At 41.0% G+C, this 27,855-nt stretch overlaps 1 protein-coding gene across 1 annotated transcript in view; it reads left to right on the top strand.

Annotated features, from left to right (window-relative positions):
• LOC117513496 (double-stranded RNA-specific editase 1-like) overlaps nt 1-27,855 on the top strand; it is a 150,704-nt gene that overhangs the window by 87,851 nt on the left and 34,998 nt on the right. The window contains exons 4-5 of the mRNA XM_034173672.1: nt 3,466-3,580; nt 26,778-26,946. Of these exons, the coding sequence (XP_034029563.1) occupies nt 3,466-3,580; nt 26,778-26,946 (284 nt within the window). The remainder of the gene's footprint in view (nt 1-3,465; nt 3,581-26,777; nt 26,947-27,855) is intronic.

A 27,855-nucleotide genomic window follows, 5' to 3' on the forward strand; every position in this document is an offset into this window, starting at 1 on the left:
GTCTATAGCAGCATAACTAAGGGATGGTTCAGGGTCACCTGATCCAGCCCTAACTATAAGCTTTAGCAAAAAGGAAAGTTTTAAGCTTAATCTTAAAAGTAGAGAGGGTGTCTGTCTCCCTGATCCGAATTGGAAGCTGGTTCCACAGGAGAGGAGCCTGCCATTCTACTCTTAAAAACCCTAGGAACTACAAGTAAGCCTGCAGTCTGAGAGCGAAGCGCTCTATTGGGGTGATATGGTACTATGAGGTCCCTAAGATAAGATGGGACCTGATTATTCAAAACCGTAAGAAGAAGAATTTTAAATTCTATTCTAGAATTAACAGGAAGCCAATGAAGAGAAGCCAATATGGGTGAAATATGCTCTCTCCTTCTAGTCCCTGTCAGTACTCTAGCTGCACTAGTTTGCTTCTTTAGCCGAGGCCACCCGTATTTCTAACTGGTTAAACATGAAATCATATGCCTCCGGTTTTATTCCTGGCGCAGCCGAGGATACTCTCTCACACTCTTCCTCTGCCAATTCGAGGCAGGTGGAGAGCTCTGGGTGCCCAAAGTAATCCCATACAGTCTTCTGAATTATACCTTGCACTTCCTCCAGCCTCCCCTCACATTCTCTTGCCATGCTTTTGATGTCCTCAAACATTTCCTCTTTTGCGGAGGAGTCGGCCTCTCCACCTCAAGCCTCTAAGAATGCAGCTTCCAGGTCATCATTTGCATCAATGACTTTATCAGCCTCTACCGCAATCCTGCCAAAGGCCTCCTTTAACTCATGAACTGACATGCTCTTGCACATTCTGGTTATTGTATTGGCCAGCCTGCTGGCTTTCAGCTGCTGCAGGCTCTTTGAGTCTGCCATTTTGAACTGAACTTTGGAGCTTTGAGCGTTGGGTGCTGGGCTTTGGGGCTTTGAGCATTGGGCGCTGGGCTTTGGGGCTTTGAGCATTGGGCGCTGGGCTTTGGGGCTTTGGGGCTTGAGCGCTGAGCTTTGGAGCTTGAGCGCTGGGCTTTGGAGCTTGAGCGCTGGGCGCTGGGCTTTAGGGCTTGAGCTCTGGGCTTTAGGGCTTGAGCGTTGGGCGCTGGGCTTTAGGGCTTGGGCGCTGGGCTTTAGGGCTTGAGCGCTGGGCTTTAGGGCTTGAGCGCTGGGCTTTAGGGCTTGGGCGCTGGGTGCTGGGCTTTAGGGCTTGAGCGCTGGGCTTTAGGGCTTGAGCGTTGGGCGCTGGGCTTTAGGGCTTGAGCGTTGGGCGCTGGGCTTTCGGGCTTTGCACAGCCGGTTTTTACTGTCAAGTGTACATTGTCTGCACGGTGCCCCACACTTGAAAAGAGGTGTACCCACAGTTGAAGCTTTTCATGGATTTACTCAGGCTGAAGCATTAAGTTTCTTTCCTTTCTTTCCTTTATTAGGAGTTTACTTATTTTGCTTCATTTCCCAAAAAGCCAGGTAAAAACCTTAAACACAGATACACATACACCTTATTTACAGTGAAAATTATAAACCACAATAAATGAATCTCAAAATGGTAATTAATTTATATGCATAATTAAAAAATCTCAAAAGCACTCACTCACTTTAACTCATTTAGCACAATTCAAAGTCTAAAATCAGCTACATGATCACCAAATACTATTACTTAATTTACAAAGTCCAACTAATGATAATTTTCAACAACTACTACATTGCTCTATGCCGTTAGCTGTTTAATGCGTGCATCTCAACCACAGGCATTTGGACCAATACTAAAAGTCTTAGCGCAATGTACCACAGCCCACACGTAACAGCTCACCAGCATTAAGTAAATAAATAAGCATCTCTTACCGGCTGCCTCTTCAAACTTGTTTGTGAGTACTTATCCCTGAGCACGTCTCCTACATTCTCTATATGTGCTGCACCTGTGAGCTGGCTGCTAATATGCAGTCATTGTCCGTCAGTCAAAGCAGCCCGGGCGGGTGCGTGCACATGAACAAAAGTTCCACCCAGTAATAATCAACTACTCAGCACAACAGTAAGGTTAGACCTTACTTGTGTGAAGCGCCTTGAGGCAACTTTGTTGTGATTTGGCGCTATATGAATGAAAATAAATTGCAATATAATTGAACGGAAGGCGAAGCTGCAGCCTGTGATCATACGCACGTGCGTGTGTGCTTCTTTGATCTTGTAGAGTTTACATTTGGAAATAAATTTCTAACACGGTGAGTCTGGCATGTTCAGGATTTTACCCCTTTTGTGTTTTATGGAATCTTCTTTTTTTTACTTTGAGAGAGTGTGAATTTGGAGTTGGAATGTGTGTGTGTGTGTGTGTACGTGTGTGTGTGCTGCTTGTTGCTCCTCTCAGCTCCTGCCGTGAACATGAATGTCTCCATGACATTTTTCCCCAGCAGCAGGTGAATTCTTTTTAGATTTTATTGATAACATCACTCTTAATTAATCATGCACAAAGCTGAACCTGGAGCAGAGATTGTTATCGATAGGCTGCGTTTGTGGCTGGTGGCCGTTGGTGCACATAAACCTTCTCAGAGCTGCAGCTTTTACCGTGACTGCATCAGAATGAACGGTTTTCACTTCAAAACGAGTCATCATAACACGACATCACACTTATGTCAATTTTGGAATTAATCTTTGCCTCAATTCTGAACGTTATCAGCATTGAAGTGCACGCTGAGATGCTTCTAATAGCTACGTCACTTGTTGGAAACACACTAGTACTCATGAGTACTTTGTTTTCAGACGTCTCCGTAGCTGTTTGTTATAAATGCTGTATCCCGGCAGATCATCAGATGGTCACAGACAACCAAAATTTATGATTTCAGTGCGACATGTCCTTTAAATAAAAAAAACCTAGGGACCTGGCTGTATGCTGTGGCAATTCAAATAAGATAAATGTGAACTTCAACCAATCAATCAATTTTTTTATATAGCGCCAACTCACAACACAACAGTTGCCCCAAGGCGCTTTATATTGTAAGGCAAGGCCATACAATAATTATGTAATCAAGTAAGAATATACTAATGCAGTCACATAGATTTGTTTTTTTTATGGAAACTCTGCAGTTTGTGTGTCGCTGCAGAATGACAGCTGTCAGCTTGACAAAGTGTGACTGAAGATCAAGCAGCCACAGTGCAACACACAGATAATCTGTTTACCTATAACATAATCCTGCTCATTATCTTAATTGCCATCAGGCTCTGAGTGCTTTTCAAATATAAGATTTTAACAGTTCGTGTGCTTTAGTTGCAGAGCGGTTTGTGAACACAGCAGGTTGTCACCACAGTGCCACTCTGGGACTCTGAGACTTTCAGCAAAGATAAAAACGAACATTTATCAGCTTTCCATGTCTTGTTTTTGGTTTGGTTTAATGTGAAATCAGACGAAAAATAGGGGTTTTGCTTTTTCAGAGTTCAACCTTTATCCACCTTATTCTTCTCTTTAATTTTGTCTGTGCACATTTTCTTGTTTCTTCGCCACCTCAGGTCCTGGCAGATGCCGTCTCTCGCCTGGTTGTTGAAAAATTCAGCGAACTGACTGATAACTTCACTTCACCACATGCTCGTAGGAAAGTGCTGGCTGGTGTCGTCATGACAGCAGGTATTTCTAATGTCTACTTGTTTCTACCTACCTAAGATTTCAGACTCTGCTACGTTTTCTTTTACCACTGGCTGAGGTGGAAGCAACTAATGATCACTAATGCACATCTTTGTGTGTACAAGCAGAGTGAATGCTTATTATGACCTCACCTGAGTCTGTCATGCATGAATGTTAGACTGTACAAACAGGAAAAACAAACAAAACCAAACAAAAATCCCCCTGCTTGAGTTTAGACCGGGGGGGGGGGGGGCCTCATTAATACAACTGTAAGCAGGATTCATACAAAAAGTATACCTATGAAGAAAATCTAAAATTGGCATACAAACAAACAAAAAATAAAATACACAAAATCCTCTTTATATATCACACACTACTTTGAATTGCGCTCACGTGGATCTGCCTCATATCCCGCTCTCTACACACCCACATTCACTCACACTTTGTCAATGTAAAACAGCTCATGAATATTCAAACATACACATGAAACTCGACTTGTATACTTATCATGACAACCAAGACGAAGAGGAGGAACAGAAACTTTGAAGTGAAAGATTGAGGTGCTTCTGTATGATGACGGCAGGGGATCATAAAAAATCCACTAAATGACAACATTCAGTGGTGATGGAGTAGTTTTGAACTCAAACATTCCTAATGACCATTCACTCACGGTGATGAATGTTTCTTTATTTTGGCATCACACTCACATGTGGACATAACTTTAACAAACCTTAAGAAGTTTGAACAAACTATAAATCTTTTACAAGAGCCAGCATGAAACTGTCCAAATAACAGACTAACAGGGCAGTTATTTATGGCTATGGCTGTCGCAGAATCTTTGCAGTGCTGTGACATAACCGCACTGCTGTTTTATTAAGATAAAATCTCTCCTGATAAATTGTGAGCAGTAAAATAACATGTGCCCATTTTTAATAATATGCATATGTCACAGACATGAATACGGAAGGGGTATCGAGAACCGGTTCCTTTCGGGTATCGTTAAGAAATGATTAGATCCGCCGACATTAATAAGCTTTGTGCTTAACGATTCTGTTATCGGTCCTTCAGAGTGGCCGTTGTTTTGGGGGGGTGTTTGTCAGGAAAATGATCATTTCTCTACATTGATTACAGACCCTGCAGCGGGTCCACAATCAACTTTTCTGCAGCGCGGTTTTGCTTTGAACCTTGAACCAATCGAAGCAGTGGTTCGCAGATTGAAGCAATGCTTTGATCTATTACTTCGTCTATTCTTTCTTTCTTTTGTTTAATTTTCCCCCGCTAAAACCCTAAAGAGCATACGTCTGTGAGTATTATTTACCTTTTCTATGTTAAACCGACCTGTTATGGTCTTCTGAAAGAGTTGATAGATGTATTTTATAACTTAAAAAACGGGAGCGATGCTAACATGTTAGCATGTCTATGGCATTTTCAATGTTAAAAGTTAGCATTAAGCAGTTGCAGCTGTCATCACGTTCGGGTGCATTTGTTTTCAAATTGTAATATTTCGTAAATTTATTTTTGTTTATATATTAATAATCTAATGATTATTATATACAATTTTAGAGAAAGAGACAAAAAGAACCTGAATAGAAACACAACAGAAAATATAAAAGCAACTAACAATGAACATAAATAAATACATACATACAGAAATAAATAAGTGTTTCCTGTGAACACCTAGTGACTCTTACACCCCCATTTCATCCCTGTCTTATTTAAGTTTAAGTTTTTGTTTCGGTCAAACCATATTTTCAATGTGTTAATTTTTTCAGTGATTTCCTCCAGAACTATCTGCCAAGCTGGAAAACTACTGCATCCTAGTAAAAGCAGAATACTACTGGAATGAATTTGAATAAGGAAAGTTGGGTTTTTTTCTCACTAAACGGATGCTGCACTCACTCCAGTTTATCGTCTGGAATAGTCCCAGATTGCATTTCAGAGCTTCTAGAATTGAAACATTTTTGTGCGGGTGGTGTTGGGGGGTAATTTTGGGTTTCAGCTTTTTTTGTTTTTCACCACTTTCATCCCTGAATATGTCAATCGTGATTCACTTTTGTGCGGATTAAAGTTACTAATTGGGACTCCTGTCTTGTTGCGAGAAAGAAACGAGAATCGTCCTCTGTTCTGTTCACACAGCTCCAAACGTTGCGCGGCTCTCTGACGAGTCAGAATCCAGAATAGAATAGAAATAGAATAGAATCCAGTCTGAATTAATAACTTCAAAGTGAAACACCGTTTTGTTTATTTTTTATTTATGTCCAGAGATCAAGAATACAGTGACCAATTTCATATTTATTTACTTTAAGCCTCAATGAAATACATAGAAAACCTGTAAAGTCTACTTTTAGTACAAAATTCATGAGGTATCGATAAGGGAATCGATAAGGAATCGGCATCGATATCAATAAAATCTTATCAATACCCATCCCTAGACATGAACGAGCGAAATTCATCAGCATCTCACCATGTCAGAGTTTATTTTGAGTAAATGCCTCAGGGGAGCATTAGCATAGCAAAAACCTTTCATCTTTCAGACCCCCCCCCCCCCCCCCCCCCCCCCCACACACACACACACCCCTCCACCTTTTTAAGCATTTTCCTTATTTTGTCTTTCAGCTTCTGGAGGGCTCTGCCCCCCATACTCCCACCTTTTTAAGCATTTATCTTTTTTGCCTTTCAGCTGACCCCCCTAATTACAGCCCTCTTAACCCCCTGCCACTTTAAGCATTTTTTAAAATGTAGATGTAAATTAATATTCAAAGTTTTCAGCTAGTTGACAGTAGGGCTATACAATATGGTCAAATTATCATATTGCAATATTGTCATATCAATGTGCTATACGATATGACTATGATTTGACACAAAGTGCAGCAACAGTGAAAATTAAACATTCTTAAACAAAACAGTAATAATACCACACTCATTTTGCACTCATCATAAGGTTAGGATACTGTGCCCTCCAAAAGTATTGGAACACTTGGAATTTCACACATTTTAGTTTGTTTATGCCATTTTAAATACAAGAAATACAAAAAAAAAAAGAATAAAAATTTCTAAAATCATCTTCCTCAAACTCAAACCGAAAGCAAATGTCTAAAACTTGATAATACCTGTAAATAATAATCAGTTTTATTTGCAGTTTTCTTTAGACAAGTCAGGGGATGGAAACAGGAACATTTCCAAGTCACTGAATATGTCTTGGACTTTATTTACATCAATTATGAAGAAATTTCTTTCACCAAACCATCAAATCTAGGTTTTCATCTCAAATGTATTTTCTGTCAAATTCTAGCTGAACTTTCAGGTCTTCTTTTTAAGAAAATCCTCCTCTACACCACTTCATCAGGATGCTGGATTTTATATTTTTAATTAATTTATATCAAGTTGTAGAGATTTGCTTTCCGTTTGAGTTAAGGAAGATAATTTTAGAAAAAAAAATGTATTTGAAATGGAACAAACAAATTAAAATGTGTGAAATATGAAATGTTCCAATACTTTTGGAGGAAATTGAGAAACACTGAGGAACAGCATCTTACATCTCCTATATAGTGCAGCAGATAAGAGAATATTGAGAGTGGAATCCTGCAAATGGTGATACAAGCATCAAATTTGGCACAAATCATCCATAGACATGAACTCTTTTGAAAAAAATGATTAGCCACTTCAATTTTCAATAGGCAGCCAGGTTGGGGTCAATTGAAGAATTACACAGGGGTCAAAATGAAAATATGCTCCAATCATATAGAAAACTACACCACATTATTTGCCTGATCATATAGGTTCTAAAAAATATATAGTTTGGACAATCTGTGACTGAATGTTATGGAGTTATGAGGTAAAAGCACCAAGATGGTGACAAAGGTCAGTTTTAGTTTGTATAGGGGTCAAAAGTTAAAGTTGCTCCAATTTTGGTAAAAAATTAGGCAAATTGCTGGTTGAGTTATTCGAGTTTTAAAAAGTAACAGTTTGCATCATGGGTCATGCTTAGTTCATGTTACAGGGGAACATATGTCACATGTCATAGAATCCAGTGGACTGTAACGGAAAGCTGTGACCAACCTTCAACATCCTAAGTTTGTATAAGCAAAGGCCATGACAATGTTTCTTCAAAAAGGAAAAACACAACACATCAAGGCCTTTTATATCTCCAGGTGTCAAAGGGAGACCCTCCGAGCTGACACAGGATGGCTCGGTGTCATAAACCCCACCCTTTCCAGGATTTAAGACTCCACAAAGTGCCTCATGGGGCTGTGAATTATCTTATCAAGGCCCCAAACCAGATGTGCCAGCTCCTCTCCCATAAAGAAAAAAAAAAACAAAGCACAGAAAGACATATCTTCTTCCTAAAAGTCCTTGAGTCTTTCCAACTAGACTCAAGAAAAAAACAGCTCACTAAAGAAGTGCCATCAATTCATTGATTACAGTCCAGTTTCTCTGGTTAAAATTGATCTAGTATTGACCTCTTTCACATTTTGCAAAGAAATAAAAAAATACAGTCCATGGAACAAGAGTGACCCCTGATGGACGAATTGTGGAAGGGCATGTGATCAACTCTAATTGTAACCACGTTTTAAAAGAAAAATTGTGTTGTATGGTTGTAACAAAATAAAGGAAAAGAAAAGAAAACAACATGTGACCATTTAACCTCATGCATGAAAGCAATATACCTGATATGTTATACTCTGTTCATTGTGGAAAGTTTACCTAATGTGCTTTCTGTCATACATAATTGTGTTGGGTGTGCATTTCCACGGAAAACTATTTACAAGAGTTATCCTACAGGACTTGTTTGGCTTCAAAGCGGAAATTTAGGAACAGACGCTGATATATATATATATATATATATATATATATATATATATATATATATATATATATATATATATATATATATATATATATATATATATATATATATATATATATATAAAACCAGACAAAGAAACTCAGAAAAACTACAGTACCCAGAATTCTTGGGGGTGGAGCTTTTGAACCTTTAAAAAGGCCTGCGCCCCGGGAAATCATCCCTTTTTTCCTCTCTTGCTCTTCTGCATCTTTCTTTTTCCTGAGTCTGAAGATGCTGCATAGCCGTCAGATTTACGACTCTTTGTTTGAAAGCATGTGCTGCTTAAAACTTAATTCTTGTTTGGGCACGCCAACAAGAAATTACTTTTCCTGTTTTCGACAGATAACGTTTGCTCAACTTTTGTAAAGTTAAACGTGCAGGCGCATTTAGCTTCCTTTTTCGATTTTCCAAAGTAAAACATTTTTCTTCTTCAACTCCAAATTCCTCTCATGAACATTTTTTTCATAAAGTCAGCTATTTTTGTACTGAGTTTTGATTTGACCCAGCTTCCAAAAGACGACGATGAAAAATGAATTTTTGATTACTGATAGAGAATAAAGATGCTCAAACCTTTATTCTGACGAGCCCAGGCCACAACTCACTGCAGAGATGAAGACACCCGGGTCAGCTGAGATGTCAACAGTGATTTGAACCGCCGTCATAAGTTCCAGCATAACAACAGAAAGCATCCCCGGTAACCAACGAAACTGGGTGGGTAGACCAGCAAAATCTCTTTGTCAAGGTTCCTGAAGCAGCCGTGTGAGGGACGGAGCGTCGAATGAACGGCAACGATTCCAGCACCTGACCAACGGAGACCGATCTGCACAGTGCCTTCAAAGTAAGACTGGGCTATGATGTCAGATAAACAGAGTGGCTTTATTTAACTTTAACCAACATCATTAATCTTCTCTCAAGTTAGTAAATGCCAAAGTAAATTCCCTGCTAATTAGGATGAATTTAACTCCTAAAACTCCCGCTACGAAACCATATTCTCTGAACATCATATAATCATTGCTCATTGAATTTCGACATCATTAAATTGCTTCCTGTGATATGTCGTGTTATTTAACTCCTGCCAAAGTTAAATAAGTATCTTAAATGTGTGAAGTTCTCTGTGATTTTTGTATGGTTTTACAGAGGGTGTCGTATCTGACCTGCGGAGCTTACTCCTGAATTTTGAGACTGATTTTAATATTTCCTATTGACTGACCCTAAAATCAGCAATATTAGAACCTTGTTATAATATCATTCAGTCCAATAGGTGGTGCCCTTTTCCGAGGTAAAATTATCCACAAGGGATAATTTCAAATATCCTAAAACACATATTATATTCTTCCTGTTTCTGCTACAGGACATTGACCTTTTTGACCTTTACTTTGGAGACCAAGCAACTCAACCAATAATTTGCATCACTTTTTACCAAAATTAGACCAACTCCTTACCTTTTGACCCCTGTACAAACTGAAATTGACCTTTGTCACCATTCTTGCCGTTTTTACCCCAAAACTCCATAACATTCAGTCATAGATAGCCCAAACTATACCTTTTTGGAAACTTTATAATCAGACAAGTAATGTGATGTAGTTTTCAATTTGAGTGGAGCATTTTTAAATTTTGACCCCTGTGTAATTCTTCAATTGACCCATACCTGCCCGCCTATTGAAAATTCAAGCGGCCAGTCTTTTTTTTTAAGTGTAGTGTCTCAGCTGTATTTGTGCTGAATTTGATGCTTGTATCACCATTTGAAGGATTGTTTCAGTTATCTGCTGCACTAATAAGCCAACAGAGCATGAACCAGCTGCTGTCTGTTAGCTTAAACGTGTATATAAGGCAACCTGAATTAACGGACAAATGCTGCTTTTAACAACCTGGACCTCATTTCTGGCATAAAATATGGTCGTTTACTCATCAATATAAGTTTGGTGTCATTAGAAGTCCATAGTTCAAATGCTGTGTTCAGTTCAAATCTGAGGTAAAAATTTTTTCTTCTTCTACTAAGGTGGATTAGAACTTTTTGTGGCACACAGCACCAACTACTGGACAGGAGGAACCTAGCAGTCAATGTGACTCGCTAATGTTTACCTCCGACAAGGAGGTTATGTTTTTGGTCATGTCCGTTTGTTTGTTGGTTGGTTGGTTGGGTTGTTAGCAGGATTACTCAAAAAATCCTCAACGGAATTCAATGAAATTTTTACCAGGGGTGTATCTTGGCCTAACTTAGAAGTCATTAAATTTTGGTCATGATACGGAACACAATCCAAATCCAGTAATTTTTTTAAGACAAACAAAATGCATAGACCATTTTGCATATGTTGTTCAAAATGTGCATTTGTGTTTATTGTTTGAACCTTTTTGTTTTACAGTCTTTCACACAAGAGCCCCAATTACCTTCATAAAGTGTCAAAACAGTTGTTTATTATAGGTTGCTGTGTGTTTTGAATAAATGTGTATGGAAAATTATTTCCGCTTTACTTTTTCCTTTCTTATTTGTGATTGTTAACCTTTATTATACTTATAAAACACAACTATAGCATATATTTTGAAAGTACAGGTTGTCCTGAAAAAAAGAGACATAAAACTTGATTGTGGGATGCAGGGAGAGCTGTTAACAGCAATAATAAAACATTTATGCCAGGAGAGTGAACTGTCCAAAAAAAGCCCTCGGACCCCAGAGGGTTAACCACTGAATCTGAAACATGACGGTAGATGCATGAAACAAAGTGGAAAAGGGTATTCTGCCAAAGGGTATTCCATGTGACGTCAGTGACCCTATGGCCTTAGCGGAGGTTTGCGCTCTCCGAGTGCTTCTAGTTTCAAAATGCAGCTCTTTCAACCAGACTTGCAGTGCCATGATATGTCAATCATCTGTGTCCAATCAGATTTCAGGGGAGTCCATAAAACCCTGTCCTCCGCTCCAGCTCCACCTATGTTGGGAAGTGTTCAACATTTGGCACTTCCTGTTTGAGTGTGAGCTTGCCACTGAGTTCCCTCGAGATTCCATGGGATCTCGTTTGTCAATCCAGGAAGTGTTTGACAGTTGAACATTTCCTGTTTTACTGTGGATTCAAAATTTGGCACTTCCTGTTTAGGATGCCCTGTACCATGAGCAAGCTTCTCGCCACCGCTCAACTTTGCTCAATGCTTCACTCGTATAAAATTGCAGTCAGAAAAGTATTTGTTTAATGCCACTATAGCAGGCAAAACCTTTTCCAAGTACTGGCAGTAATCTAGTCACGTCTACTACTGATATATTTATACTTCAGCAGTTGTGGTGCACTGATAAATTATTAAATGTGCAGCTTAATGTAACATCTAATTCAGCTTATATATATTTATCAGTTGCACTCACTGAAGTATTATGACAGATTATCACATCTGACATATAAGAGTGGAGGAATGTGAACCCAGGTGGACTCCATTCTGTGTAGAGGAGATGCAAGCTATAAGAAATTGGACATTGTAAGGTGGTGGCAGGACAGAGTGTAGCTAGACAACATAGGATGATGGTTTGTAGCATGACTTTAGAAGTGAAGAAGAAGAAGAGAGTGAGAGCTCAACAAAGGATCAGATGGGGAAAGCTGAAGGAGGAAGACTGTTGTTCAAGGTTCAAAGGTTCAAAGATTTTATTGTCATTCTCACTGTGCATTTATATACACAAGAGAATGGAATTTTGTTTCTCAATCAGTGACTGCAGTGCAATAGAAACCTCAGTAAAATCATTTACATAAAGAAAAGATAAACACATCATAATGTGAAATTCATCATAGGGTGTAATTTGTGTGAAATTCAGTGAGCAGGTGAGAGAGGCAATGGATAGAGGTGAAGCAGTTTTGGACAACTGGAAAAGAACTGCAGATATAGTGAGAGAGACAGCTAGGAAGGTACTGGGTGTGACATCTGAACAGTGGAAGGAAATCAATGAGATTTGGTAGTGGAACGAAGATGTCCAGGGAAGCATGAAGACAATGATGTTGGCAAAAAAGAATTCGGATAGTCAGAGAGATGAAGAGGGTAGACAGGTGTCCAAGGAGATGCGGCGTAAGGCGAAAAGAGAAGTGGCAAAAGTGAAGGAAAAGGCATTTAGCAAGCTGTACAGGAAGTTGAATAATAAGGAAGGAGAAAAGGACTTATACTGATTGGCCAGACAAAGGGACAGAGCTGGAAAGGATGCACAGCAGGTTAGGATGGTAAAAGATGCAGATGGTAATGTGCTGACAAGTGAGGAGAGTGTTGAGAAAGTGGAGGAAATATTTTGATGAGCCATTGAATGAAGAAAATAAGAGAGAGAGAGAGAGAGAGAGAGAGAGAGATAGAAGGCTGGATGATGTGGGGGAGAGTAAATCAGGAAGTACAAGGGATAAATAAGGATGAAGTGAGGGCAGCTATGAAAAGGATAAGGGCCCCTTCACACAAAGTACGAATAAGTACAAATCAGGGCGAATCACGAAAACATTGAGCCGATAGGCAGGAACGAATCCGCTGTGACGGTGTACAAAACGTCGCAGTAGGAACACAGTGCAAGGGGTTGGTAAGGTTAGACATTACTTGTGTGAAGCACCTTGAGGTAACTTTGTTGTGATTTGGTGCTATATAAATGAAAATAAATTGAAATTGAACAGCTGGAGCATGTGTAACCACATCGTGCAGCTGCTGTGAAAAAATAAAAAATACATTCCACCCACAGGATTCAAAGCTGCAATTTACAAAAGCTCTGATTGCCAGCCAGAAACTTTACCACTGTACTACCATCGCTGTCCTGTAAAAGGTGTGGAAAAATGCCTGAAATCAGTGTTGGACACAGTTCCACTAATCCGCTAACTGCTAATTATCAAAGATAATGTTTTCATTATTGGATTAGCATTTCAGATAACTTTGAAAACCATCATTGGACGAATTATCTTCTGATAAGTTTTGGTCTGATAATTTTTTGACCGCTAACATTTTTGAAGATGTAACCTTTTGTAGTAGATGTGAAGTTGTATCTTCTACAAACAGAGAAGAGCTGGTTACAGAAGAAACCGCTCTATCCTCTGCAGGCAAAGGAGAACTGTGCCCAGTGCATTATGGGCATTCACGACATAAGAAATGCATTTGAGACGCTCTGATCAGGCTCCACACGGACAACAGCGTTAAACTTTTTGTATATTGTGGCTAAAACTCTCATGAATGTATTCTCTGGGTTTAAAGACATTGTTATTGTGTTTGTTTTATGTGTTTTATTGTGATTCAAGCCGTGTGATGTAACCGGCGTCAAAATGCATAGAACACTGCTATCTACTAGTGACCCGTTATATCACAGTGTTGTCGACTGCAGGATTTTAAAATTATCTGTAGGTTTCCAAAACCTGAGAGACCACACACGTGGAGATAAAAAAAATAATCATTGATCTGACAGGTTTAGTTGTACAGTGTGTGGTGTCAGCCACCCAATAAAAACAACACACACAAACACCTTGCTTTCTGATTGGCTGCATGTCACATTTAGCTCCTCACGTCCTTCTGAGCAGATCAGAGCGCTTTTACAAACCACACACTGCAGGAATATCTGGCGCTGTCGGCGGGATCTTGAAAATTTCTTTCATTTTTTATACCAATGAAAAAAATGACATTTTACAAAAGCACATTTATTTGTAAACACCAACACGTTACACTGATTAACTTGTGTTGGTTTTTACATAGAATGAATGAGTCAAGCAGTCAGTTTGAGTGGAGGCTTAGTTACCCACAATCTCCTTTGGGCATCTGTGTGTTAATGTTCAAATCTTCAGAATTAGTGCATTAGTTTAAAATTAACAGATATGTGTTATATATCAGTTTGTACATTTTAAGAGTTTACATTAATGTAGTTTTTCTATCCAGAATAATTTTATTTTTAAAGCAAAACCATAATTCAAACCTGCTTTCCATTTCAAGACCTCTGCCTCACCGTGGGACCACTGTATCCTGTCAGGGTAAGTGATGCTTTACTACAGCAGGGGACAGAGTGCACAAAGACAAGCACTGGCTCATTGGCTGTTTTTGAGGGTTTGTGATCATCATTGGTTCTATTAGAAGCTTTGGTGATGTTTAAACTCAGAATCAGCTTCGTAGTAGCTGAGTGTATGGGAAGCAAAATTTAGTTATTGGTTATCTGTAGCTTCTGATAAGTTTTTAGACAGTTTATCGGTTTAGTGTTAAACAAGGTACCTTTTCAGTTAGCTGATTACCAGTTATTGAAGCTAACTCTTTGGTTAGCTGTGCCCACCACTGCCTGAAATCAAGAAGGACATAAACATTTTTTTTTTTAAAGAGAAAAAAGCGCAGTGATAACTGACCAAACAGCATTTGTTATGGCGTATTTCTGCTGATACGTGACTGAAAGTGGCATATTTGTCAGACTGTTGGCTTGTCATATAGTCCTGCGGCGCGCCGCTCACAGGACACACATGTCCTGTCAGACAGACATGACATTCAGATCGCCTGCTGCATGTCCACATGAACTGATGGTCCATTTTTCAGCTGGGACAGCCTGTCAGTGTGCACGATCTCCAACCTGTTACAAAAGCGATATATGTTTTTATGTATTTCCACGTGAGGACAGCAAGCACACACACGCACGTGTCCGTCAAAACACGGTTCGTGTTTTGCAGCTGTGATATCCAGGACCAGAGTTGTCAGCAGCTACTGCTGTTGACAGCCAGCCATGCCCCCTGTCCATTCAGTGCACAGACCAAGGTGTCACTCTATGATCAGATGAGAGGAGCCTCGCCTGCGGGGGGCTTGCAAACCATACGTACGCCATGTGTTGGGGGAGGGGGAATGAAGGGGAGTGGAGGAGCATGCGAAACACACGCACACGTGTTGTGGGGGGAGCCGAAACTCAAGCATGTTACATGTGTACTCGGCAACTCCACAGTCAGAGGGCACTTAAGACCAGGTTACACATAGACGGTTTTGTCCGTGGATAGTATGTAGACCGAAGTTCGCGGTAGTTCCGGCTGTTTTCGCGGTGGAAAGGGGCGGAGCATTTCGCCGGCATTTTGAGCGCTGTACTAGCCGCAAATACGCGGATAAAACGCCGCTAAATCTGCAGAATAAAGCAGAGTTTTGACGCCGTAGCATCCGGCACACATCAGGCAGCGGGGGTTAATACTCAGTTCTGTCCTTTACAATCACAGGTTAAGACGCGCGTGAGAACAGCAGTGTTCTGCTGCCACCGAATACCGATAAATACCGCTGGATTTATCCAGGCAAATCCTGCGTTACTCCAGGAACGTTTGCTTATAGGCACCACCCCCAGAGTATAATAGGCTGAAGCAGCTGTCAGTGCAGGGGGAGGGAGTGACAGGGAGCTCACCTCTCAGCCTTTTCTTTTCTCTCTTTTTCCCCTCCTCAACGTGTTGCTTGTTTCCGCCACAGGGCTACCCCTGAACCAGACCTCTTGGTAAGTCCTTGCCGCAGCCAGTTTTATTTTAGGAGGTATACTGGAGCTTCTCTGCAAAAATATCTGGAGCTGGCCGCGAGTGAGAGACCTGCATGCAGCGTGCTAGCGTTTTTATACTGACCGCCACCTATCGGTCGTTTGGAACGCCGTTAACCGGGAGGTGGCGTTTAGAACAGCCTACTGTCTGCTAGCGCCGCCGTTTTGTCTGCCTCTGTTGCTGGTTAAAACGCCTTTGAGGATGCAGATGTGGGCTCTATCGCCGTTTTACATGCCGTTGGTTAGGGATACAACGCCGGCCGCCAATTACGGCGGTGTAAACTGCGGCACTACAGGAAGGGGCGGGATGACACGGCGATTAAAAAATATCAAACGCCATTGTTTGCGTTGTCTCCGTCGTCAGGCCACTTCTCCAGGAGTGCTCCTGGAATTACATGTTGAATAATTTTTTTGACGATTCCCGGTGAAGCCGGAACCAAACCACGCCCCCGTGCACCGGCGTTAACTATGGTGTTTGATCCCTAAAATCGCCTGGAGGGGGCAAAATCTCTGCCGGGATGCTTCCGGGAGAGTTTACCGTCTATGTGTAAACGGGGCTTTAGACAATTTTCACTGCCAGCTCGAAAGTGATTTGTGTACTGACTGTTGTTGTGCTAATAGCACAAATAGCCACACATTTTCTAAGTGCCAAGCAAGCAGTGTTGGATGTTCGTGTGTGTCACCTGGAATCTGCCCGACATCTGCCGTGAGAGGGATTGAATGGACTCTCACAGGGTATACTCTGTCTTTCCGCAGCTGGTGTGCACAAACAGTTGTAGCAACAGGTGTACAAGGCATTGGAGGCAGCTCCGATTTTACAGGTATTGCATACAATTCCTGCTTCATGCGCAATTCGACAACATTCGTACTATGTGTGATGACGCTCTAAAGAGTGGAATGGCAGTTGGTCTAGATGACATTCCAGTGAAGGCATGGAAATGTCTTAGAGGGATGGCAGTGGAGTTTCTAACCAGATTGTTTAATAAAATCTTGGAAAGTGAGAGGATGCCTGAGGATTGGAGACGAAGTGTGCTGGTTCCTATTTTTAAGAACAAGGGTGATGCGCAGAGCTGCAGTAACTTTAGAGGCATAAAGATTTCAGCCACAGCATGAAGTTATGGGAAAGAGCAGTCAAAGCTAGGCTTAGAAAACAGGTGAAAATCTGTGAGTAGCAATATAGTTTCATGCCAAGAAAGAGCAATATATAGGCAATATTTGCTCTGAGAATACTGGTGAAGTATAAAGAAGGCCAGATGGAGTTACATTGCGTGTTTGTTGATTCAGAGAAAGCTTATGACAGAGTGCCAAGAGAAGAGTTGTGGTATTGCATGAGGAAGTCTGGAGTGGCAGAGACGTATGTGAGGGTAGTGCAGGACATGTACAAGGATAGTGTGACAGCGGTGAGATGCACAGTAGGAGTGATAGACTCATTTGAGGTGGAGTTGGGATTACACCAAGGATCAGCTCTGAGGCCTTTCCTGTCAGCAATAGTGATGGACAGATTGACTGATGAGATCAGACAAGAGTCTCCATGGACTATGATGTTTCCAGATGACCTTGTGATCTGTAGTGAGAGTAGAGAGCAGGTTAAGTCCAGCCTGGAAAGGTGGAGATATGCTTTGGAGAGCAGGGGAATGAAAGTCAGTAGAAGCAAGACGTGTGTGAATGACAAGGAGCCCGGTTGAATAGTGTGGTTACAAGGAGTAGAAGTGGTGAAAGTAGATAAGTTTAAATACTTGGGGTCAGCTGTCCAAAGTAATGGAGAGTGTGGTAGAGAGGTGAAGAAGAGAGTGCAGGCAGGGTGGAGTGGGTGGAGAAAGGTGGCAGCAGCAGGTGGCAGAGCTGAAGATGTTGAGATTCTCTTTAGGAGTGAGTTTCAGTCAGGTTTTAGAATTCATCATAGTACAGAAACAGCATTAGTGAAGGTTACAAATGATCTTCTTATGGCCTCGGACAGTGGACTCATCTCTGTGCTTGTTCTGTTAGACCTCAGTGCTGCTTTTGATACTGTTGACCATAAAATTTTATTACAGAGATTAGAGCATGCCATAGGTATTAAAGGCACTGCGTTGCGGTGGTTTGAATCATATTTGTCTAATAGATTACAATTTGTTCATGTAAATGGGGAATCTTCTTCACAGACTAAAGTTAATTATGGAGTTCCACAAGGTTCTGTGCTAGGACCAATTTTATTCACTTTATACATGCTTCCCTTAGGCAGTATTATTAGACGGTATTGCTTAAATTTTCATTGTTACGCAGATGATACCCAGCTTTATCTATCCATGAAGCCAGAGGACACACACCAATTAGCTAAACTGCAGGATTGTCTTACAGACATAAAGACATGGATGACCTCTAATTTCCTGCTTTTAAACTCAGATAAAACTGAAGTTATTGTACTTGGCCCCACAAATCTTAGAAACATGGTGTCTAACCAGATCCTTACTCTGGATGGCATTACCCTGAGCTCTAGTAATACTGTGAGAAATCTTGGAGTCATTTTTGATCAGGATATGTCATTCAAAGCGCATATTAAACAAATATGTAGGACTGCTTTTTTGCATTTACGCAATATCTCTAAAATCAGAAAGGTCTTGTCTCAGAGTGATGCTGAAAAACTAATTCATGCATTTATTTCCTCTAGGCTGGACTATTGTAATTCATTATTATCAGGTTGTCCTAAAAGTTCCCTAAAAAGCCTTCAGTTAATTCAAAATGCTGCAGCTAGAGTACTGACGGGGACTAGAAGGAGAGAGCATATCTCACCCATATTGGCCTCTCTTCATTGGCTTTCTGTTAATTCTAGAATAGAATTTAAAATTCTTCTTCTTACTTATAAGGTTTTGAATAATCAGGTCCCATCTTATCTTAGGGACCTTGTAGTACCATATCACCCCAATAGAGTGCTTCGCTCTCAGACTGCGGGCTTACTTGTAGTTCCTAGGGTTTGTAAGAGTAGAATGGGAGGCAGAGCCTTCAGCTTTCAGGCTCCTCTCCTGTGGAACCAGCTCCCAATTCAGATCAGGGAGACAGACACCCTCTCTACTTTTAAGATTAGGCTTAAAACTTTCCTTTTTGCTAAAGCTTATAGTTAGGGCTGGATCAGGTGACCCTGAACCATCCCTTAGTTATGCTGCTATAGACGTAGACTGCTGGGGGGTTCCCATGATGCATTGTTTCTTTCTCTTTTTGCTCTGTATGCACCACTCTGCATTTAATCATTAGTGATCGATCTCTGCTCCCCTCCACAGCATGTCTTTTTCCTGGTTCTCTCCCTCAGCCCCAACCAGTCCCAGCAGAAGACTGCCCCTCCCTGAGCCTGGTTCTGCTGGAGGTTTCTTCCTGTTAAAAGGGAGTTTTTCCTTCCCACTGTAGCCAAGTGCTTGCTCACAGGGGGTCGTTTTGACCGTTGGGGTTTTACATAATTATTGTATGGCCTTGCCTTACAATATGAAGCGCCTTGGGGCAACTGTTTGTTGTGATTTGGCGCTATATAAAAAAATTGATTGATTGATTGATTGATTGATTGATGAGAATGGACAGGATTAGGAATGTACATAACAGAGGGACAGCTCAGATGGGATGGTTTGGAGACAAAATCAGAGAGGTGAGATTGAGATGGTTTGAACACGTGCAGAGGAGGGACCCAGAGTATATAGGGAGAAGGATGCTGAGGATGGAGCCATCAGACAGGAGGAGAAAAGGGAGGCCAAAGAGGAAGTTTATGGATGTGCTGAGGGAGGACATGCAGGTGGTTGGTGTGACAGAGGAAGATACAGAGGACAGGGTGATATGGAAACGATTGATCTGCTGTGGCGACCCCTAACGGGAACAGCCAAAAGAAGAAGATGACATCTGACAATGCTAAAATGGTGTGTGTTATTATGTGGAATTAAATGTATACAATATGGCATCATTATATGTATAATGCTGCCATTCACATTTTAACATTCGCCAAATTTTTTATATGCATGAATCACATTTTGCCGTCTCTTTTGTTTTCATAAATCACACAGTGTATGTTTTAAAATTGTTGTGTGCATGTTGTATGTCAGTGATGTTCAAAGTATTCCAGAAAGGGCCGAGAGAGTGAAGTTTTTCTTTGCAGCCACTGACTCCAGCTGGTGATTTCACTGATTATGACTGAGCAGATGGGATGAGTTCTCATCTTGGCACCCTCTAGGCCCTTGCTGGAATATTTTGGGCACCACTGATGTAGGTCTAGTTTTGTGTGCACTGTGCGATGCTGTAGGGGTTACATGATTTCATATTTTTAAAGTCAAGAGATATGTCATGAAAGTTGAGTTTTGGTTTAGTCATGATGTCATTAATAAAGCAATGACGGGGGGGGGGGATGCTTTTCAGTCTGTATCCGTAAAAATGCTTGTCTTTGACAGAAAGTCAGAAACTACAACAGGTCACAGCTGAGCAGCAATAGCAATGTGAAAGAAGAAAATTAAACTCATATGAAGTCCAGACTGGTTTGTGTGCTAAGTTTAATTATTTTTTTTGTCCCGTCATGCTGTCCGTCCATCCATCCGTTCATGTGTGCATCCGTTTGAAACGCTGTACTCCCTATAACTTTTAATAGATTTGAGACAAGTCTACCAAATTTTCAGCAGGGATGCATCCCTTGAAGGTCTCGGCCAGGTTTGATGATGAGTGACCTTGACTAAATATTGAAGGTCTCAGAGCCAAAACTATCATCTTTGTGTGATGAAGACATGACAATTGTGGGTGTAGAATCCATTAGCTTAGTGGGGAAATTAGTGCAGAAAATCCACTATGGTGATAGTGCAGTTTATCTGCCAGGGAGGGAAATTCAACAAGTTGAGACTCTGGCCTGCTTCCGTAGATGTGTCCATAAAAATCATAGAGGGATATGCTTTGCAAACTTAATACCCATTACTATATTGGGTGATGTTGAAATTGAGGATGGCCCGTTGGCTGTTCCAGCAATAGCTAAGATTTACTACTACTACCTACTACCTACAACTCGCGTGGAATGTCTCAAACCTAAACCTACTTTTAGGCATCTTATATATGCTACTCTGGAACCACCCCTAAATCCAAACAGTTCAACTGTCAACCCCACTGAGGCCCTTAGTCTGGGTCTCATTAACATAAGTTTAGTCACATCCCTTGTGATCTCAAAGCAAGGCGGGGGTGTTGCTCTTATTTATAAATCTAGGTTTAACTTATTAGCTGTTGGGGGTCACAAATATAACTCGTTTGAGCATCTAATTCTTTGCTCTGCTCAGGATATTACACATTGCCAAGAAGTATAAACATCAGCTGTATAATTTTGTCACTGTATATAGGCCTCCTGGCCCATATTCTGAATTCTTAGATGAATTTGGTGCGTTCATCTCTAACTTGTCAACCAGTGCAGATAACATTTTGATCATTAGTGATTTCAACATTCATATAAATAGGCCTTCTGATCCCCTCTGCAAATTATTTATGGAAATTCTGGATGCATTAGGATTTCAGCAAAGCATTCAGGACTGCCTGATGTCTGTCTTAGCTTCACATTTGGCAAATACCCAATCACTAGACAGTCTTGTGGATAGTTTAAACTCTGTGCTCAAAACTACACTCGACATGATTGTGCCACCTGTGTTAAAACCGCGCTCCCCCAAATCACAGTCACCTTGGTTCAGTAATTACCTGTGTGACCTCAAGCATAAGGTAAGAGGTGTAGAACAAAAATGGCATCGTTCAAACTTAGAAGTATTCCACCTTGCATGGCATGATGCTATCTTAGACTATAACCATGTATTATTGGCTGCAAAGTGGACCTATTACTCTGACTTGATCAACAAAAACAAGCATAACTCAAAGTTCTTATTTGACACAGTGGCAACAGTTATTCATGGACAACCACCTGTAGTTTGGTCTCCTTTTACAGCACAAGATTTCCTGGATTACTTTGAGAAGAAAATAGAAGACATTAGATTAAACATATCCCAGCATGCCTTAACCCAGCCACTACACCCTGCTATTGAGGTGGGCGCCATTACTGAGGTATTACCTAGATTTACAGAATTTGGTAGTATCTCACTAGGCATGCTGACGAAACTCGTAATGTCAACAAAAAGCACAACCTGTTTATTTGATCCTATACCAACAAAACTGTTTAAGGACCTGTGGCCCACTCTTGGGCCGACTGTGCTGGAAATTATTCATCTTTCTTTAACTTCTGAATCTGTTCCTAAATGTTTCAAATCTGCAGTGATTAAACCATTACTTAATAAACCTAATCTTGGCCCTAGTGTATTAAAAACTATCGGCCGATATCAAATCTATCATTTTGCTCTAAAATTCTGGAAAAAGTGGTCTCACACCAGCTTGTGGACTATCTTACTGAGAATAATCTCTTTGAGCCACTGCAGTCTGCTTTTAGAAAATATCATTCCACAGAGATGGCTCTCACTAAGGGCCCTGTCCCACTGGCGTTTAGGAGGATTTGCGCATGAAATGAGGAGACAAAAGCTGAGCGTCTGCAACAAAGGTGGGCGGAAATGACAACTGTCCCGGGGTGGATCAGCGAATACATGAGGAAGAAAAGCGGATATAACAGGGAACAGAAGCGAAGGCGACCGCGGAGGCACCCCCATGAGGGGCACAGCGGCCGTAATGCACTCGCTTCATCCTTGCCCACTCTGTCTGCATTAGAGGATGACATTTTTTGGGAATTCCCGTGGATTACGTGATTCCTGCGGGATTCCCGCGGGATGGGAGTCAAAATTTTATCAATCCCGTGATTGGGATGGGACGGGAATAAAAATGAACGGGAGTGGGCAGGAGCGGGAATGCCAAAAATAGATGATGATTTTCATCTATTTAATGCCGCGTTCACACCAGGCGCGATCAGACGCTACAAATTTGCAGGGGTTGCGTGGCGACGGACGCACCTCCTTTGCCCGGTGTGTCGCTCTGCTTTTGCTGCGAAAATTCACCCCAGTGCGTCATCAAATAGGAGGAGCTTCCATTCCGCTCGCCGGCTCCGGTTGTCAGTCAAGTTAACATGACGGACCTTGATCACACGGAGCGAGTTGTGAAAAGCTCCCAAACAGGGAGTATCATTATTTGCTGCAGGAGCTGCGTCTGGATGATGGCCGCTTTCAGCGGTCCTTCTGCCTCTGCAAGACCCAGTTTGAGGACCAACTGTCCCGTTCACGCACGCACATGTAAACAATAAAAAAAAAAGAAATTCCGCTGCTTGCTGCAGCTCGCTCTTCCACCAAAAAACTCAGTCATAATTGTGTTTAAAAACCAGTCACCATTTGTTCTATTATACATCTGTGTAGTTAATAAGTAAAATAATCTCCATTCGCTTGCGCGCGCACGTAACATAAAAAGAAAAAGAAACTCCACTCCTGCTGCTGCGGGGCTGCTGCTCGCTCCAAAAACTCTGTCATAATTGTGAAATAAAGGACAAAAGAGACATAAGTCCTGCTCACAGGCTGCTACCAGCGACAGGACATGTTCACATCTTCAGTCAAACTCCAGACATCTCCACGTCACTACATATTCAGTCCCTGATTGATCATCACGGCGCAAGACATACGAGAGTGGGATGGGAGTGGGACTGATTTTGAGTGGGAGCGGGATGGGATTGGGAGTCATCTTTACAGGAGTGGGACGGGATGGGATTTTTTTTTACTCCAGTCCAGGATTGGGACAGGATGGGATTTTTTTCTGGGAGCGGGATGGGACGGGAGTGAAAATCCACTCCCGTGTCATGCTCTAGTCTGCATGCACGATGCATGCAAATGTACCATTTGCGACCGTGATGTGTCCATGCTGGGCACGCGTCATATCTGTTTTGCACGCTGTCCCAGTCTGCCGCCAAGCCGCGCCAACCCGTCGGTTGCAGATATCAGCGGATGACAGGGGATATGCGGCGCGTTGGTTGTGTATGTCCTGCATATGTCTTCAGTATGTGTTCAGGCAGTGATGCGGATCTCATCCGCAGCAGGATTTTTGAGCCGCTCAAAAATCCTGGCTGCGGACATGCGTGCCTCTGCGGATGATCACGGACGTGTTCAGATGGCGGCCGACTCATACAGGAATGTTACACGGTTATTGCGGTTGTTTGGCGGATGTGGGCCACTTTTGTGCGCATTCCATCTGCAAATCCTCCTAAACGCCAGTGGGACAGGGCCCTAAAGTGGTGAATGGTCTTCTGCTTACAATGGATTCGGACACCACTACGGTTCTGGTGCTGTTAGATCTCGGTGCTGCATTTGATACCGTGGATCATCATATTTTACTTGATAGGCTGGAAAATCATTTTGGGAATGGCCCTGCATGGCTGACGTCATACTTGACCAGTCGTTCTCACTGTGTTTTGTACAGTAACACTACCTCTAACCTTAGTGACATGAAATTTGGGGTTCCACAGGGGTCCGTCTTTGGCCCCCTGCTTTTGTACCCTTTATATCCTTTATATCCTCCCAGATGGATTATGCTTCTGTGGTTTGGTCAAATACAACTGAAAATAATTTGCACAGGTTATAAGTTGCCCAGAACAAAGCGGCACAAATTGTGTTGAGTTGTCCATATAGAACCAGTGTAACATCAATGCACAGTGAACTGGCCTGGCTAATGGTAAAATGCAGACTGAAATATTATTTGTTAACCATATTAGAAATGTTATTATAACCAAAAGTCCAGAAATTATTTTTAGTAAATTGTTATTTTTCTCTGATGTTCATAATTATGTAACTCGTCAAAGCAGCAACATAAGAGGTTTGCTCCCTGTGTGTAGAACGGGTCAAATGCAATGTACTGTTGTTTATCGTGCCATGGTCGCCTGGAATGCACTGCCTACTTTTTTGATGTCAGAAACAAACAAAAAGTTGTTTCCAAAGCAGTTAAAACTTTTCCTATTCACACAATGATCTAATGTATATATATGGTTTTTTTTGTTGTTGTTGTTTGTTTTGTTGTTTTTTTTTTTACTGTTATTATGAACTTCTAATTATGATTATAATGTTTATGTGTATGTATATGTGTATGTGTAGGTGTGTATATGTATATATGTACGTATATATAGACTGGCACCCCCCTACCTAGCTGACCTAATTAAACCTTACGTACCGGCCTGGGCTTTACGTTCTCAGGGTACAGGACTACTTTGTGTCCCTAGGGTGAATAAGAAGTCTGCAGGTCATAGAGCTTTCTCTTATCATGCCCCTGCTCTGTGGATTGATCTCCCTGCATCAATAAAACAGTTAGATTCTGTGGAGACTTTCAAGTCCAGACTTAAGACTCACTTATTTCCCCTTTCGTATGGCTAGCATACTTGTATAGTTTTGTTTTATGCTTTTTACTCTTAATTCATTTTATTAGGAAATGGAGCGTGCCATGGCCTCAACTTTACCTAAATTTTGGGGTCTTTTAGTGAAGCTTAAGGCTAGTGGCTGGTGATCACCTTAGTATTTCTTCTGTTTTCTTGTTGTTTAATGCTGGCAAATTATACAGTATTTGTCTTTCTGATGCCTGATTCTGTTTTTTTTTCTCTCTGTTTAAGGTGCAGCTCCATCCAGAGATAGGAATTGTATTTGTGCTGGAGACCCTCCTGTCCTGTGCACCAACAGCATTTCCTGTATATTCGTTTTGTGAATTGTTCTGTAATTTATGTCTGTAGCATGGCCCAAGCAGAGGGTCACTCCTTTGAGTCTGGTCTGTTTGAGGTTTCTTCCGCAAAGGGAGTTTTTCCTTACCACTGTTACTCTGGGGGTTGGTAAGATTAGACTTTACTTGTGTGAAGCGCCTTGAGGCAACTCTGTTGTGATTTGGCGCTATATAAATGAAATTAAATTGAAATTGAAAGACTGTACTCTCAATAAGTTTCCAAAGATTTCAGAGAGGTTCATCAAATTTGCAGCAAACATGCATTCATTCAAGGTTTTGGTCAACTCTGATGGTGATGGGGGACACAAGGCCTTCAGGCCAATGTCATCTTTTTTGTAAACAAGAAGCACATAGATACCCAGGCCCTTTTTTTGTTTAAGTTTGTAGCTTGGAAAATCACCCTTTTCCAATTTGTCCATCAGTCCTTTGTGAAGGTGTCTGGAATACATGCTGAAACCTACAATCTTTCCTCTGTTGTTGACAGCACATTGTAGTCTGAGTGAATGACAAAAAGCTGTGGACAAAAGCTGCTCTCCTTGTTGTCTTTTATTTCCCCCTCTTAAGAAGTCATATGTTAGCACTAAAAGCACACCACATGCCATGATAATAGCAATGTGCCACATGTTGTTGGATCATCTGGTATGACGGCAGTTATATTTATTCATTACTGCCATAGAATAGTATAGAAATCCTTTAATGTTATTGTATAAGTGTGGCCACATTGAAATTGGGAGCACTGCTCCTATTTTGGATAAAGGACAGAAGGAGACTGGACAAACTGATTATGAAGCTTTCACCTGCACTGGTCCTGACCACACTTCATTTTAAGATCAGCACACCTGTACGCACACATAAGTGCAAGAACAGCATATCTGGTATTTAAAGAGTTTGGACAGTGAGTGTAAAAATGACAAATGTGTCTGTTAGAAACTAGCATTGACAATTACACTGTTTTGCACAAGGCAGAGTTGTAAAAACTGTTGTTATTGTAACTTATAATAAATCCAAGTAACAGCTGATTTGAGTTGTGATGGCTACTTTTCAAAAAAATATCTTAATATCACACTAAATCTTACACACATTGTACTGGTCATAACTTTTGTACAAGAAAAGGTTGTGAAGCATGTTACGACAATGAAACAAAAACAACTCTCAGTAATGGCATGAAGTTATTATTGCCTTGATGTTATCTGACCTGAAATAAATTTGACCTTAATTGATATATTTCTTTATGTTTGCAAATCTAGGGACAGATGTGAAGCAGGCTCAGGTAATCTGTGTGTCCACGGGGACAAAGTGTATCAATGGTGAATACATGAGCGACAGAGGTTTGGCGCTGAACGACTGTCATGCTGAGATTGTGGCTCGTCGATGCCTCATCAGGTACCTGTATGCCCAGTTGGAGCATTTCCTCAGGTGAGAGACGAGGACATCTCTAGTCATCTGTTTTCTCAGTAAACCTTTGTACACACATTTAGATAAATGCACTTTGTGCACATTGCGACTGCTCAGAAGTTGTGAATTACATAAGTTAATCTGTGCTATATGTGTGCTTTTTTCCTTTTCTGCTATAAAGCCTATAAGATTTCTGTATACGGGGACTTCAAACTTTTTCAGGTGATAGTGAGTGCCATTCTGTACCTCACTTTCAAATATGAGTGTGATTGGGGCACATTTGATTAAGATATGTTGTAAAATATACATTAAATAGAGTCAATGTTAAATTTAAATGGCCACAAAATCTGTCATCTGGATCAGATCCAGATCAAACTTTGTTGTCAGGTGATAGGATACCATCCTACGTAACTCTGTCAAATATGAAAGAAATTTGATCTTTTTTGACAGAGTTATGAATTTTTCAAAATTTGTTCAGTGTTAAAGATAAGGATTTTTCCAGTTTTCCAAGATTTTTCCTGACTTTGACCTTTGACCTATGACCTTGAAAACTGAATCAGTTCTTGCCCATCAGGATATGAATCTTCAGTAAAAATGTCATCACTATGTAGGAAAAACTGTGGGCTCCAGGCTGTTGGCTGTTCACAAACAGACAGCGAAACATACCGTAATTTCCGAACTGTAAGTTACTACTTTTTTTCACATGGCATTAAAATATGTGAAATACCAAGTCTTCCAATACTTTTGGAGGGCACCGTATCCTTCATCCAAGTATTCTACCAAATAGAAACAACATCGATAGAAATATTCTCTTTATTTTGCACATAAAGGTCATAGGTGATTGTCAATGGATTGAACTGAATATTTTTAAATTGACAATTTCAATATCAATCACTTAAAGATGCTTCTTCTGAATAAGTTTTAACCTGA

The sequence above is a fragment of the Thalassophryne amazonica genome, chromosome 1, assembly GCF_902500255.1.
Source record: "Thalassophryne amazonica chromosome 1, fThaAma1.1, whole genome shotgun sequence".
Lineage (NCBI taxonomy): Eukaryota > Metazoa > Chordata > Actinopteri > Batrachoidiformes > Batrachoididae > Thalassophryne > Thalassophryne amazonica.